At 35.6% G+C, this 15,148-nt stretch overlaps 1 protein-coding gene across 1 annotated transcript in view; it reads right to left on the bottom strand.

Annotated features, from left to right (window-relative positions):
* Window positions 1–15,148, bottom strand: part of LOC149784777 (uncharacterized) — a 59,504-nt gene that overhangs the window by 14,847 nt on the left and 29,509 nt on the right. Inside the window, exons 3-4 of the mRNA XM_089933051.1 lie at window positions 8,544–9,323; window positions 6,502–6,762 (exon numbers count right to left, since the gene is read on the bottom strand). Coding sequence (XP_089789177.1) covers window positions 6,502–6,762; window positions 8,544–9,323 — 1,041 coding nt within the window. The remainder of the gene's footprint in view (window positions 1–6,501; window positions 6,763–8,543; window positions 9,324–15,148) is intronic.

The following is a 15,148-nucleotide window of genomic DNA, read 5'->3' as shown; positions in this document are numbered from 1 at the left end:
ACAGGAACATATTGACTACTGTCAAAGTTACATTTATTCAGAAAATCCATACTTTACATTGTAAGCAATGGCTACCAGTGGTTTCCACACATTTCGTTTATTTACAACATTCTTGTTCAATTTTAGTCAGTCCCATCTGGTACGTCAGATGACCATGACCTTACACAATAACAGCTGATACGGACTGAACAAGTGTGCGAAATTAAATTTCCAATCTAACATGAAAATTGAAATTATTATGGAATTAGTCGATGAACAATGTGAATGCTATCCCTTACTAAAATAAAGGTAAAAATGTAATAAATTTTATACAGGAATAACATTTTATGTCATTCTAAACAGCGTTAATACTTAACAAGATCCATGTCGTGATCTAATGTGAAATGAAATGTGACTACTGTCTTAGTTACGTTTATTCAGAAACTCCATGCTTTACATATGAAGCAATGGCTACCAGTGGTTTCAACACATTTCGTTTATTTACAACATTCTTGTTTAATTTTAGCCAGTCCTATCTGCTATGTCAGATGACAACGACCTTTCATGATAACAACTGATAGGGATAGAACAAGTGTGCTAAATGAAATTTCCAAACAAGCCATAAATCATTATTAATTTTATCAATGAACAACATAGAAATATGAACAAGATGATATTATCCCTTACCAAAATAAAGGTAATAATTAAATAAATTTTACACAGGAGTAACATTTTATATCATTTTCAAGAGCGTTAATACTTGACAAGACCCTTTCATTTATTTAATGTGAAATTAAATGTGCAGTTGTTAAATGTAGAGTTGCTCACAAAACCAGCCATATATTTTGTTTGGTTGCATAGTTGAGTGTTGGAGTGCTGGAAGGACTGAGCGCTTAGAGTGTTCGAAATTCTAACTGGAGACTTTATTGATGGTTGCTGACTTTGATCTGAAGTGAAAGTTGGGTTCGTGTTTGGGTCTGATACAGACAGAGCTTGATCACCATTAGGTATATTTTCCAAAACTGAACTAATTAATGTTTTTGTTCAGTGCTAGGTCTTCGACTGTAAGTTTTTAGAGACTCCTCATGTTTGTGGTCTGTCATAAACAAAATATTTCTGGTTGCAAACCCAGCATCACTCATAGCCTGAATTGCTGTTGCACGGAGTGAGTGACCAGTATAGAGTTGCACTCCTGCATTCTTGCAGATGTCTGGCATGAATGAGGAGAATTGCTTTGGTTTGACCGGTTCACAAGTATACCATTTGTCAGTGAATTCAGGAGATCTTAGTGATTCTTTACTGCATTGTGTAAATAATGCCTTTGCTGCTTTGTCACATTTCTGAAGGAAAATTTTTACAGATTTCACTGGACAAGTGTTTGTGCCAGTTGCATACATTCTTTTGTCTGATATTTCTTCAAGCTTTGCATCAACACCACCTTGGTGTTTTTTTTTTTGAAGTGTTTCATGATTTAGAGTCATGTACTCCATTCCAGATTCATCCTTTTCAAATTTTAAGGAAGTTGGGGTCAGTTGATGGTGAAATTCTATACCTCTAGTCAGAAAATGAATAGCCAGCAGATACCAACTTTTGAATCGAAGGGCAACAGAGTCAAATTTTTGAATTTACGCATTGATTTTTCCTAATTCTTCCAGTGAAATTACTTGGTAATGCTGGGTTGGCCTTGAAATACCTGATTTTAAATTCAATTTCAGTTTTGCACTTAACATTGAATTAGCATTTTTGAATTCTTTGTCTTTGATAATGTCAATATCTTTTCCACTGTCCTTCAAGTATCAGTTTATGGCTGCATGAACATTTTTCAAGGAATTCTTGTGATATTCTTGCGCCTTATTGGCTGGCATTTTTGTGACCCTGGATGATAAAAATTTTGGTTGGGCCTCAGCACAGAACCTTCTTAAGTGGCCACTCAGTTCGTCTGGTCTGATTGTGTTGAAGCCAAGTTTGTATCCATTAATTTCAATACACCAAGCTGTAAGTAAATAGAAAAATATTCATAGCAATACAATTCTTACACTTGGCAAATACACATAAAAACAACATGTCCTGCAATTTGTGCATATTTCGTCAACTTTTGGTTGGGATTTATGTATGTAATATAGTGACATTATTAATTTTATCCTTCAACATTAAAGTCTTTCAAATTTATACAGAAGATTTATTTCTTGAGAAAAAGAATAGCAACGCAAAAAGTTATGTAATTTCTTTTTCATCGAAATTAATGACTACACATCCAAAATTATTTAACTTAGCAAAACAATCACTTTATGAATTATAATACACATTTTTCAATGGTAGTTAGTCACATTGTTGGAGATATCATGCAAACATTTTCATCTCAACAAACTATGCGATATGTTATTATATATGTTCAAAATCTATCCATCAAAGATATTTCATGTAAATAATCTGATTATTTTATTCTTGTAATATTAACATTTATAAACTTTATCCAGCCTTTTGAATAATGGTCTCATAAATATTTGTTTTTATTTTTGTATAAGTGGTCATATTCACACCATGCCACCAACACCCACACACGTTTGAAAATAAGCAAACAAAAATATACAGAAAATTAAAAAATGTACCATTAAAAATGCCAATGCCCCCTTTTATGTTTCGTTTAGTAGCCTCTGAGTATTGATTTATTTCAATAGCTTTTAAGTCCTCCTCAGATAATTTCTTGAATCTTGGTGTATCTCAATCAGTGGCCTCAAAATCGACTGTCCCAGTTCCCACACTATTAGTGTTGTTGTTATGTATGGCTAGGGTGACGGCGGTCATGGGGTGCTCTGTGAGGGAATTTGTCAATCTCTGTTCGATTTTATCTTCAGCACTTGTACCATCCATCACAATATCATCAAATCCATCTTCATCTGCTTCAATCGCTGCTATTATTTCTTTTAATTCCTTGTCATCTAATTGTTCAAAAAACTCCGTAGAAAATTGCAGTGAAAAATCACCTTAGTCGGCCATTTTGCTCGGCTATGTAGCAGACGAATGCTAAATTGTATAGTCAACTATGAATATCAAAGAATATTGGAAAATGTATAAAAAAGGGTAGAAGTTATATTTATTTGCTGAATTAAAAATTTAAAAGACGAAACAATTGTTTCACAGTGACGTGTCTGCAATGTTTATTTATATTGCAAACTGAAAGTAGTCCCAGAATTTATCGAAGTGTAAAAAATTCCAGATCAGTATCACGTGACCATTTACATCCAATCATATTGCAGAAAATCCGTTACATTCATAACAATTGGAATTATAGTAACTTGAAACTCAAAACATTCCCGGATTTGGGTCAACTCTTAAGAATTTTTTTAGAAGTATTTATGTCTAAAAGCACATAGTCCCATTATGACCTTGACAAAAACCAATCATTTTACTCAAAGAATAAGATAAAAATAAAAAGTTGTTTACTTGTCACAGTGATTTCTGAATCAAGGTCGGGAACTAGGTCAGCATAAGATACAAAGTTCAATGTTTACGATTAACTCTAAGGTGAAACTAATTTCTGGAAAATATAAAATTCCTAGTAAAAAAAATATTACATTATTTTGACATATAATGAAATTTAAAATAATTTTTTTTTAAAAATTACAATTAAATTAAATCAGATACAAATTAAATAAAATATACATAACAGCATAGTATATCATACACTGAAACATGACGCTAAACCACAAACAACAATCAGTTAATATTAATTACTTTCATACTCATTAAACTAGAGCAGAGAAATAAATTGTCTTTACAAATTACATAAATTGCAGCAGTTGATTCAATAAAAATTGTTACACTGACCAGCAAGGTCTTCTCACAAATATATCCATCAGCCCTGCAGAAAATCTATTTTGGGAGAAGTAATATATGTTTAAGAGGACTGTTTCAACTGTCATAAAGCTGCAGTTTTTACTTCACGATATCCTTTGTAGCAAGTTTAAGCTGATGTTCTGAACAGCCTTCTCCAAAATGTCATGGGCAACATAACCTTCCAAGTTATATTTTGACAACTCATGATTTGTGCCCTAGCATGACACAGCTTACCATCATCTATTGTTTTTCTTTTTTTTTTGTATACCTGATCGAAATTATCTACACCATTTAAATAGAGAAATGCAGATCATTCCTTCAAGAGTGGTAGTGACTTACATAAGACAATAAGAAATATGTTTCAGGTTGGCCGACCATCCCTTTCTTTCATTGCTGACCCTAGCACCACCACCACCACCCAGTAAAAAAAAAATTATATATTATTTTAGTCTTGGAAATTGAAAATTCATAGCAAATAAGAAAATAACAGCCGGGGAGGGGGAGGCTCTGAAACAATATGAAATAATTTGGCCAAAGGTAACCATTTCATGGAAAGCTGTCAAAAACACAGATGAACAATTAGGATGAAATCAAAGGATGTTTCATGAAAAGTTAGATTACCATGTCAGAGATGAAAAGTTATCTGATAGTTTCTATAATAATTCATAGTCCCAAATGGAATAGTCTCATTAATGATATTTGCATTTTTATGTGAAAAATTATGTAACCCCCTCCCCCTGCAGCCTCTGGCAATGGAAATTTGAAGATCTGCCTTTACATATGCAAAAACAGTTACACCTGCAAACAAAAATGTTAATTCCAAGGTGGTATGTAACTGCTCTTTATAGACATGAACAAAATGAGACTAGGATTATTGTGCCCATTTTCACAAAGAGAACCAAGTTAACATCACAGAAGGAGAAATCAGAGAACCTGAAATAACAGGAGGATCATAAATTGTATATTATTTGCTTGCCAGGTTGTAAATACTATTAAAATCTCTAGATATAAGCCTTTTTACATTAGTCTCACATATTATATGTCTGCCAGGTGGTAAAAACTATCATAATCTTCAGATGTAAAGCACTCATACATAAGATGGAAACAGCTTAAACATATTCAATTTGAAATCAATATACGTCTTCCTCTTCTTATAAAAGAAAAATTGTCTTCTATATCACAAGACATACATTCCCTATGGTCAACATCTTTGATATAAAAAGTCAAAATACTATTTTTGGTTCTACTGGACCTATATCAGATGTCTTAATAGGATAGCATGTTGTCCTTTATTCATCCATCCATTAACACAAGCTTCTCATCACAATTTGCTTTAACTACTTGGAAAATGGACATGAAACTTTAAGCATGCCTTCACCCTATGACTGACTTGGTTCTGAATAAAAATCTTGTGCTGCTACCTTGAAATTCATATCGCTGTTCCTGAATGGTTGGCCATATCACCATAGGTTTTTCACTAAGGTGCTTGATAATGACTAGTTGGTCCTAAATGAAAATGATACTGATCAGATCTCTAGTATGCATAGCTGCCAACCCTCCTGGCAATTACTGAAAATAGGGATACAAATTAGTGAATTTTGATATGAATTCATGAAGCGATCTTCAAGAACGGGAATATTTGTCGGAACAAATGTTTAGCATGGTCTCCAGCTGATAAAGGTAGATTGTGTTCAACAAGAAAACTCAACAATGCTTCAGCGTTGGTAGCTTGCAGGTCTTCCATCAAGAGCTGAAATCTTCTGCGTGTTTTTTGTGCTTTTTGCTACCAATGTGCTTCCTCGCATCGTCTCTGCCACCATGCCCAATGCTAAACTTTGTGGCACACTGCGTGCAAAAAAGCATGATGTATATCAGTCTTTGATGTCTGAATGCACAGCCAATTTTTGGTATATTTCAAACTAAACTTCACTTTTTGTATAATACCTTTCTTTTTCCTTGTTGGTGGAGATATTTTCAAGATGTGTTTTCAAGATGTGGTGACAAATGGTAATTCAAATCAGTGTTTGCAGCACATGTGCAGAGCAAAATTCTGGTTAGGCCCCAGTTTCTCTCAAAAGAATTTGTAAAACTACACTTATAAATCCAGATTAAAATCCGCTAAAATGCTTGCTACCGGGCCAACTGTATCAATTAGCCATAGTTCCACTAATACCGCAGTACCGGACCGTTTCGGCAACTGCTGATATCATGACTAGCGCTTAACGGGAAATTGGTTATTTTATTAAAGATTTAAAATAATTGAGAATTGGGGAATTCATGATTTTTTTGCATGTGTCGTGAATTCGTGAATCGCTGGAAAAGTCATGAAATTCACGCCAAAATCCTGAGGGTTGGCAGCTATGAGTATGGGACTTTTGATAACACTTAGTTAGTCCTAAATGAAAATGGTACAGATCAGATCTCTAGTATAGTCATCGTGGTGACCATCTTGAAAATCTGTTATTGCTAATTGTGTAGGAAATTCCCTTCTTTTAGTCGCTGTAACCTTCAACTCTAGACTCTGATGCTACATCTTTTTCATCCTGAAATTAAAACATGTAGGTTACTGTGCCAAAACAAAACAGAGATGAATGGACAGATGTCAGCACAGCACAATACATTTCACCTCCTGGTATGTGAATAAATAGAGAAATGTATATATTTTATATTTGTATGCCCACATACCTTTTTCTCGCCTCATCCATTCACAGGTCGATAAAGAAACATCACAGCAGTTGACATAGACATCTATGCCCTCTGTACTACATCTCTCAGAAATGTTCACTTCCTCTCCAAGAAGACGTTTGACCAGGGTTGTCTTCCCTACACCCATGTGTCCGACAACCATAAGTCTTATGCTGTATATAGTTTCCTTTCCATCTTTTAGAGCATCTTCAAAAAGTTGGATGGATCTCTCATCCATGTTCTGAATTTCTACTGGAACACCTGTGCATGTAATGGATTATTTTTACTGTTAACATTGAGGCAAATTGAAAAATAATGACTACCCAAAACATCAGACAGTCTATCCTCTAGAGGTGCAAGACTGAGTCAAAAATCACCTTGGTGTCAAAACTGGGGGTCAGACTGAGTAAAAAACAAACTTTGGTACCAAAAATGGGGGTGAAATAAAAAATTTGGGGGTCTCTAAAGCACAAATGAGTGTAAAGGGAAACACTGATCAGAGTGTAATTTCAATGTACGCCATCAAAGTTATTCATGTTAATACACTGGAGACTTGTGCAACATTCACAAATCTATTGTCATAAAAGCTCACCACAGTTTATTGGTGTTCAATTTAGTAAACATATAAAAAAAAATTAATCCAAACATTTAAATCTACAATCTGATTAAAACTGTGATATATTTATAAAACATAAACCTGGCAGCACCAGTAAGAGTCTGCTCTACAATTAAGTGCTTCTAAAAAAAGTAACTGGTACGTGTGAACATGTTTGCATTTGCAACATGTATAATGTAGAGCATGCTGGCATGCATTCATGTACTGTAACTCTGTTTACATGCTATAATTATGGAAATCAAGCATCATATAAAGCAACAGCTGAACAAAATGACTGATTCATTTCCTGCAAAAAAAGGCTTAAATTAATTCAAAGTGACCTAACTTAAGCACTTTTAAAATTGATCGGTGAATATTGCCAGAGTAGGGAATACCAGGATATAAACATGTATTTAAAAAATTATAAAATATAAAACAATTATATAAAGAATACAAGTTGTCAGCATGTTTTTGTGTTTGTTTTTTTGTGTTTTGTTTGGTCTTGTTTTAACTTTTAAAATCATGGAATTTCCAAGCGGAAGTGAAAATAACCAAGAGTGATCAGTTTTCCAAACCAAATTACACTCATCAATCGGACATTAAATTGAAGGAGTTCGTTTAATTATTCCTACATCATCCGGAATATGAATGCGCCATTCATATTCGGCTTCGGCATGACAAGATGGAGATTTCTATAAATAATCGTTTGAGGAAAAGTAGATATCTGAGACGTCTTCTATTGGTCAATAAGTTTCTTATTTATTTCACAAAAAGAAAACATTATTAAAAGAATTTGTTAGAAACGAAAAGCAGATTGTGCAAGTGTCTATGTAAAACGGAAATATCCAACACCGCGAGATTATGCAACCTGCGAGAACATGAGAAACGCGGAATTTTAGACGCTGTAACCCAAAAGTGCTTTCCGGTGTAACCCAGATTGACCATCGCGTGCAAATGGCTTCTCAATGAAAGCGCCCCCTACTGGACAAAAAAAAACAACTGGGTATTGCCCCGCACTGGTAATGATGAACGCTAGCTAGCCAGCCGCCATTGCGACAGTCCATAGAGAATTAAATTTTTTATATGAAACTGGATAGTAAGAACTAAAGTGCAGATAGCTTAACAATCATGAATGAATTGAATTTGGTACAACTATATTGGTATTAAATTTTAAAACAACAACTATTATTATATTTTCAGTCAAAATCAATAAAAATGATTATGTTTGACGAACGTCACTTCGAGCTTACACACTGGAGAATAAAAAAAAATATATTTATTACACTTTAATTTCATTTTACATATTTTAAACTGTTTGTCTTTACAATTAGGTTCTAATTTTAATATGTATAACTTAACATTTATTATCCAAATGTGAATTAGGAATTGTAAATAAATAAAATATTTAGTTTTCGTTATCGTGTGATATAAAATAAAATGGAATTACCTGACTGATGTGAATATTCCAGTCTGTAGACAGTAATCACATTACTGTAATAGCTTGTGGTGTAAAGTACTCCATGCTGGTCATCATAGAATATTCCAATTGGACTTGATGACACTGTGTGTATGGTCACTAGTTGACCGCTGTCTGTCAGCTGATGAATTCTGTTAGAGTTCTCGTCACACACGTACACATAATCCCTGTCAGCCATTATCGACCACGGGTATTTTAATTGCTGGTGTTGATACAGAAACTTGTGTGTGTGTGGATTAAAAATATCATATGCATACACACCTGTAGTAGTGGAGTTTAAAGTCCAACACGAGATGTAGACTGTGTTGTCTTTAATGGCCAAGTGAGTACGATACCCTTTACAGACCTTGTGAGTTGAGTCTACACTTCCATCAGTAAGGTTTACAACACACCAGTACAACATCATGTCCCCGTCCCATTTCCCACCGCTGACAACGAGTTTGTCTGAATTCCATTTTGCCACTGAATGACATCTATAAAATCCTGTGCTTACATCTAATGTTTTGACCCGTTTTACGTCATCTACAGATTTCAATGACAGGATTACAATCTTACCAGGGTAATACAGACACACAGCTACTTCCGTCTTGCTAATAAGACAGACACCCGTGGGTTCGGACTCCAGTTCGTGTGATGTACACAGTTTACCGTCATGTCGATTGTACATCTGGAGATTCCTCGCATTCTCGTCTATGACCAGCAACGTGTCTTCTGTCACCACAACGCCATTGTAGTCGGGCTTACGGCCGCCTGTGGATAAAAGAGAGACACATATCAGCATACGAAACAAACAAAATACAGACATCTATACTTTTAGTAAACAATGCAAAAATAAACATGTACACATTGGTATATCTATTTCTGACCTAAAAGAATGGCCCAGTGTCGTAAATTTAGTCACCACTACCATTATCGTAATAGTCGTATTATTTATATTATTACTATATTATACTAATTGCACAATCCCGTTTGTTTTTATCACCTGGCAATATTTTGAAAAGGAGCATGAAAGATAAATCATGCTCAGAAAAGTAATTGTTTTCGTATTTTAGCCACCACCATCATTGTTGCAATAGTTGTATTATTTGTATTATTATTATCACTATTAGTTTAGTTGCTAAATTGTAATGTTCTGCAACTACAACTAATGCTATTGAAGCCATGATATGCGTTAACATAAATGCCGAGATATCAAATATATAGAGGGAAGGGTCACAAGAAACTCGGATTACTGTAGCCATTACGTTTTAGCATAAAAATAAAAATACCCTGCCCCGAGTATGGTAGGGCTAAAGGGGTAGAGGTGATTTTACATAAATTTCAAGTAACTCCTGAAAATTGCCGTATGTGATCAATCAGTAGAAACCACTTGAGGAGATAACACGGAGTCAGTCTATCCCCACCCTCAAGAAAACGTATCCCCTTGGTCAATATAATAGAAACTATTGCGATTTCTTTGGCGACGCCCATAATGCACACTTACTCGGCATTAAATATAAATTTACACACCAGTTTGCACGGAGGATCAATACCTACCTTTGTATCACAATTTTAAAACTGTTGAGGCTAGCACCATACAACCATGTGTACAAGAGTTGGGGATGAAAATTATGATTAATGCATGCAACTTATTTTGACCACAGAAGCCAGCCTACTCTTATGAAATGTTTGACCCTGCACCATAACTTGGAAACTAATGAGATCCCCACCATATAACCATATATACGCCTACAGTACATGAAAAGACAAATTAATATATGAAACCGAAATAAGCCCTGGTGTTCATATTTAGCTTGATTTAGCCCATGGGCTATAGATTGGAAATGATCGAAGTCCCCATCTTATAACAACGCATACCTGATATACTTGCTGGATGGATATGAAAAGACAAATTTACGGACACATGATATTTGCCTCAAAGGCAAACCTTATCAAAAGACCTGCCCTAATTATGATTCAAGCACTCAGTCAAAATCGGAAGACACGGAGATACGTGTTTTACATACACATAATTCAAGCTGTAGTTGTTGTCAGGTAAAATAATTAAACCAAATCATGTGCAGGTAAAACAGTAAATTTAAATTCGACTTTATTTTTTAAGGACGAACCTATTTTGTGTAAAAAGAGAAGAAAAACAATAACCCTCTTGTCAGCATTTTCTTTTAAAAATATAAAGTATTTAAAAAGTTATATTAACGTTCCGACTGAAACGACACAAACGGGGGGGGGGGAAGAAAAAAGCATATATGATCTGAATTCGGTACAGGCACTCGTTTCTCTCAGCAAAATTGGAAGTTAATGACAACACCAACTCCTCTTCTACAAATTAGTGGGAGTGGGTGTTTTCAATAGTTTTAAAGTTTACGACGGAAACAAGCATTCCTACAGTACCTATGGCATTTAAAGCAATATTTTTAGAAAATAAGATTAAATGATAATGAAATATCTTATTTTCAGAAATTTGCACCTGCTACTTAACATTACATGTATATACTACCCTGACTATTTTAATAAAAGTTCCTGCCTCCATGAAAACTTCTGCACTCTCCAATTCTTGTCGTCTGCTCCTGAGCCAACAAAATTCGGCTCACATTCCTCATTCGGAATACAGTACAGCAGGACATAGGACACAATTAATTTTACTATATGTTATCTACATTGGTTTCTCAGTACTGACCTTTCCACTGTGTGACAATCAATACAAATCATATGCTAATCTAAACTACCTTCAAAGATGACTTCACGGTGAAGTTCTCGTCAAAGGTTGACCTGCTCTTTTTTTAGATGCTGAACTGTCAACACATCACCATGTACACAGAACACACATTTCACTTCCGGAGCATCACCAAGGCCTTATTACTCACTGTGCACTGTCGCCGAAATACACACATACAACAACACCCTGAGCTCATATTATGAAGAATAAACAGTTACCTTTAAATCCCTACCAAAAATGCATAAATAAAACTCTTCTATCACCACCAAAATGAGAGAGGAAAAAATGTTCTAAAAATAGACTAGAACTACATTCGTGGGTACTGAACTGGAAGTATTAATTGTGAACTGATTCCTGACAGGGTTAGACAATTTCACCTCCATGGATAAAACTTCCATCCATGATCAAATCAATGTCTCTTAAATGCTGCTGCAAAGTTTTAAGGACTTTCATCCATGAATAGGACAGATACAGGCTTTTAGCTGACACCACTGTAACACAGACACAACTCAATTCCAAATGGCCGAATTTCAAAAATGCACAAAACTTAAAGTTTAATTGTGATTTTGCTAATCAAGATAAACACTTCAAATAAACTGTAATTAATTTTTAGTTCTAACACCAATCTGGAAATTACTAGAAATTAAACTAGACTGTTTAACTTTCTTAGAAAATTCAATTTTAAAAAATCATACATATTTTGATATGAAAATTTAAATTTAACTTAAATTTTAATGAAATTTTAAAACCTGAAGTTGACAAATTTTGTTCTATGGCAAAGTCTCTCCAATCCTTTGTCATAAACATCAATGGTTTTCCTTATCAGGTGTGAAGCAATTAAACCAAAGCTTGTCAATGAAAGGTAACACCTGAAATCTGGTAGCATCTAAATACGCAAGCTAGGTCTAACCAAGTACATGACATCATTTCCACCCATGAAGGGGAGGAGTCTTCAGATGTCAGGCTTCCAGTAGTATTGAAGAGTTGGTGAAGTTCTCTGAAACCAAGCTAGCATGCCTTCTCCTAACTATATAAGTGAGAGAGAGAGGATGATTCTTGTATTTTACATGCAGTTATCGTAACTGAAACCATGAAAGGGTACAAGAAGAGGAAGACAACTTTTTTTAAACCTGGATATATTCCACATAACAAAGGAGTCACATATCTGACTGATAATACTCTACCAAGTTCCAGTGCTGCATCTGTTCCAGTGACAAGAAGAATGGATGCAGACAAGTTCTCTCTCACAGCAGTGACAAAGCCGACAAATGGGGGTCTCAAGTCAGTTCAGGCACCAGACTGTAATGGCACACCTGGGACTGCAAACATTCTACAACCATCATCCAAAGCAAAACTGGACCTGAAAGAGACAAATTTGAATGAGCATGATGGGACACGTATGATCTGTATGAAAAAAAATGTTGAAATGTGGAATGATATCATTCATCGCCATGGCAATCAAGTCAACATATGTGGTAGACCAGAGTTCCAAATTGCTAATGAAATAAAATGGGGACTTGCTTGGAAGCATACTATGATGTGTAAAAACTGCAGCTTAAGTCACCAGAGTATAAGTTGTATGATGAGATAAAAACAAATAAACCTGGGCCAAATCCTGCTGCTGTAAATATGATGTTTCAAGCTGGATTACAAGATACACCAATGGGCAACACCAGGGCTAGATACTTGCTTGCAGCCACTGACATTCCGCCACCTAGCAAAACATCTATGCAAAGGGCCTCCAACATTGTAGGCAAAGCAACTGTGGAGCTGAATGAAATGGACATGACAGAGAAGCTGAAACTAGTCAGACAAGTTAATGTTATGCGTGGTGTTCAGCATCCTGAGCAAATAAATGTTGCTTTTGATGCGAGATACAATGCCATTAGCTTTGGACATGAAAAGAAACCTGGTCAAAGTTCATCACAAGCTGTTGGAATTGCCTGCGAAACTGTTACAGAGAAGCAATACATTGTGGGAACTACAATAGAAAACAAGCTGTGTTGGACTGGAGCATGGCTGAAGGGAAAAGGTTTTGATGTGAAATGTCCAGGAGGCCATGTTGACTGCACAGCAAATCTGTCACCAGTTGCACCACATTCAGAGTATGAAATGGCAAGAGAAATGGGACAAAAATTTGTTCTGCAAGAGATTCTCATCAGACATGCAACAACAGATGGAGATGCACAGGCTGCTGCTGGCTTCCAAAATGCTTATACCATTCTGCATCCAATGTGGAAAGTAGAAAGACTGTCGGATCCCATCCATTTGGGTCGTTTACAGTTCAAACGGTGTAATTCTGCAATATTTAGTGAAAACATGTTTCCAGGAATAAGAACAAGAGAAGGAAAAAGGCTCAAACAGAAAATTTTCAGCCAAGACATTAAAGCACGTTGCGGTTTAATCTTCAAACAAATGATGGAGGACAATAGTGGTGATGTTAAAAAAATTAAATGTCAACTTCCCCAAGTATTGGATGCCACTCTGCGCTGTTATTCAGGGGACTGCTCCAAATGCCGGCATTATTCAAAGGTCTGTGGGGGAGGAAGTACTAACAGCTGGTGGATGCGATCAGCATACCTGGGCCCTCATCAAATGACTCATCTCAACATGACAGAAAATGATAAGAACATCCTGCTAGAAGTTCTGAAAATGAAACTCTCCTGTGATGTTGTAGAAAGATTGCGACTGAACACAAACACACAGAAAAGTGAGGCAGTGAACAGATCAATCAGTGTTTCATTACCTAAGAATGTGAACTATTCCAGAAACTTTGAGGCAAGAGTGCATTCAACAATACACAGACTCAATTAACAGCCTGGGATCATCACTGAAAAAAAAAGTGACACACTTGGGAGGTAAACTTTCAACAAGGACTCTGAGATCACTGGAGACAATGGATAAAGACTGCACTTACCATCAGTTGTATCAAAAGCATCCCAAAACCAGGAAACGTATTCTAGCAAGACGAGGAAATATGATACAGGCCCATCTGAGGTACAGGACACAGCAAGGCAATAGGAAGTCTGACTACTGCAAAGGACTGCTAGATACCAAGGGCGATCACTCCTATGCAAAGGTTTAGCAGGAGCCAATGGACACTGCAGACAGAAAAAGTTATCTTAATTCCATGTGCAAAATGAAAGCGCTCAAATACACCATGAATAACACATTGTACAGAAGGGAAAACTGTAGTGGGGAAATCCGTAGGTAACACAACGCATGTTATGTGCAGTTGTGTTACTTACTACCACCTGATGAGACCTATGGAGAGGTCGAAACAGTTTTCTCTGAATATGAAGACACAAATAAAGAAATTAAAAAGCAAAATAAATAAAGATTAAAAAAATCAAAATTAAAATAACATGACATGACAAGACATGACTTACTAGACTAGCTGAATGAATGAATGAATGAATGAATGAATGAATGAATGAATGAATAAATAAAAGGAACGAAAGATGGAAGGAAGGAAGGAATGTATTTAAGAAAGCACTGTCATACCAGCATGGTCTACTAAAATAAAGACCACACTCTTTCCTTTCTCCTTGTTACTCAACACATACATACATCCATCCATCCATCCATCCATCCTTCCTTCCTTCCTTCCATGCCAGACATACATTGATATGGATGTGGGTGGGTGTAAAGGATATATCATGATACCTGAATTTATTCCATATTACAATTTCAACTTTAACATGCAGTCAGGATAGTCACCATGGCCAATGCAATGACCATAACCTTTGCAATACTGTCTATTATTATTAATGGAATGACGCTCTAGAACCAGATGATCCACATTCACACACAGACTATTATGGCATAAATGGGATGCATCTAGCTCCTTTGGCATAGT

This window comes from Sinohyriopsis cumingii, chromosome 14 (genome assembly GCF_028554795.1).
Source record: "Sinohyriopsis cumingii isolate HCF-2022 chromosome 14, ASM2855479v2, whole genome shotgun sequence".
Lineage (NCBI taxonomy): Eukaryota > Metazoa > Mollusca > Bivalvia > Unionida > Unionidae > Sinohyriopsis > Sinohyriopsis cumingii.
The sequence above is the reverse complement of the archived record's forward strand: the minus strand, read 5'-3'. Positions and strand labels throughout refer to the sequence as shown.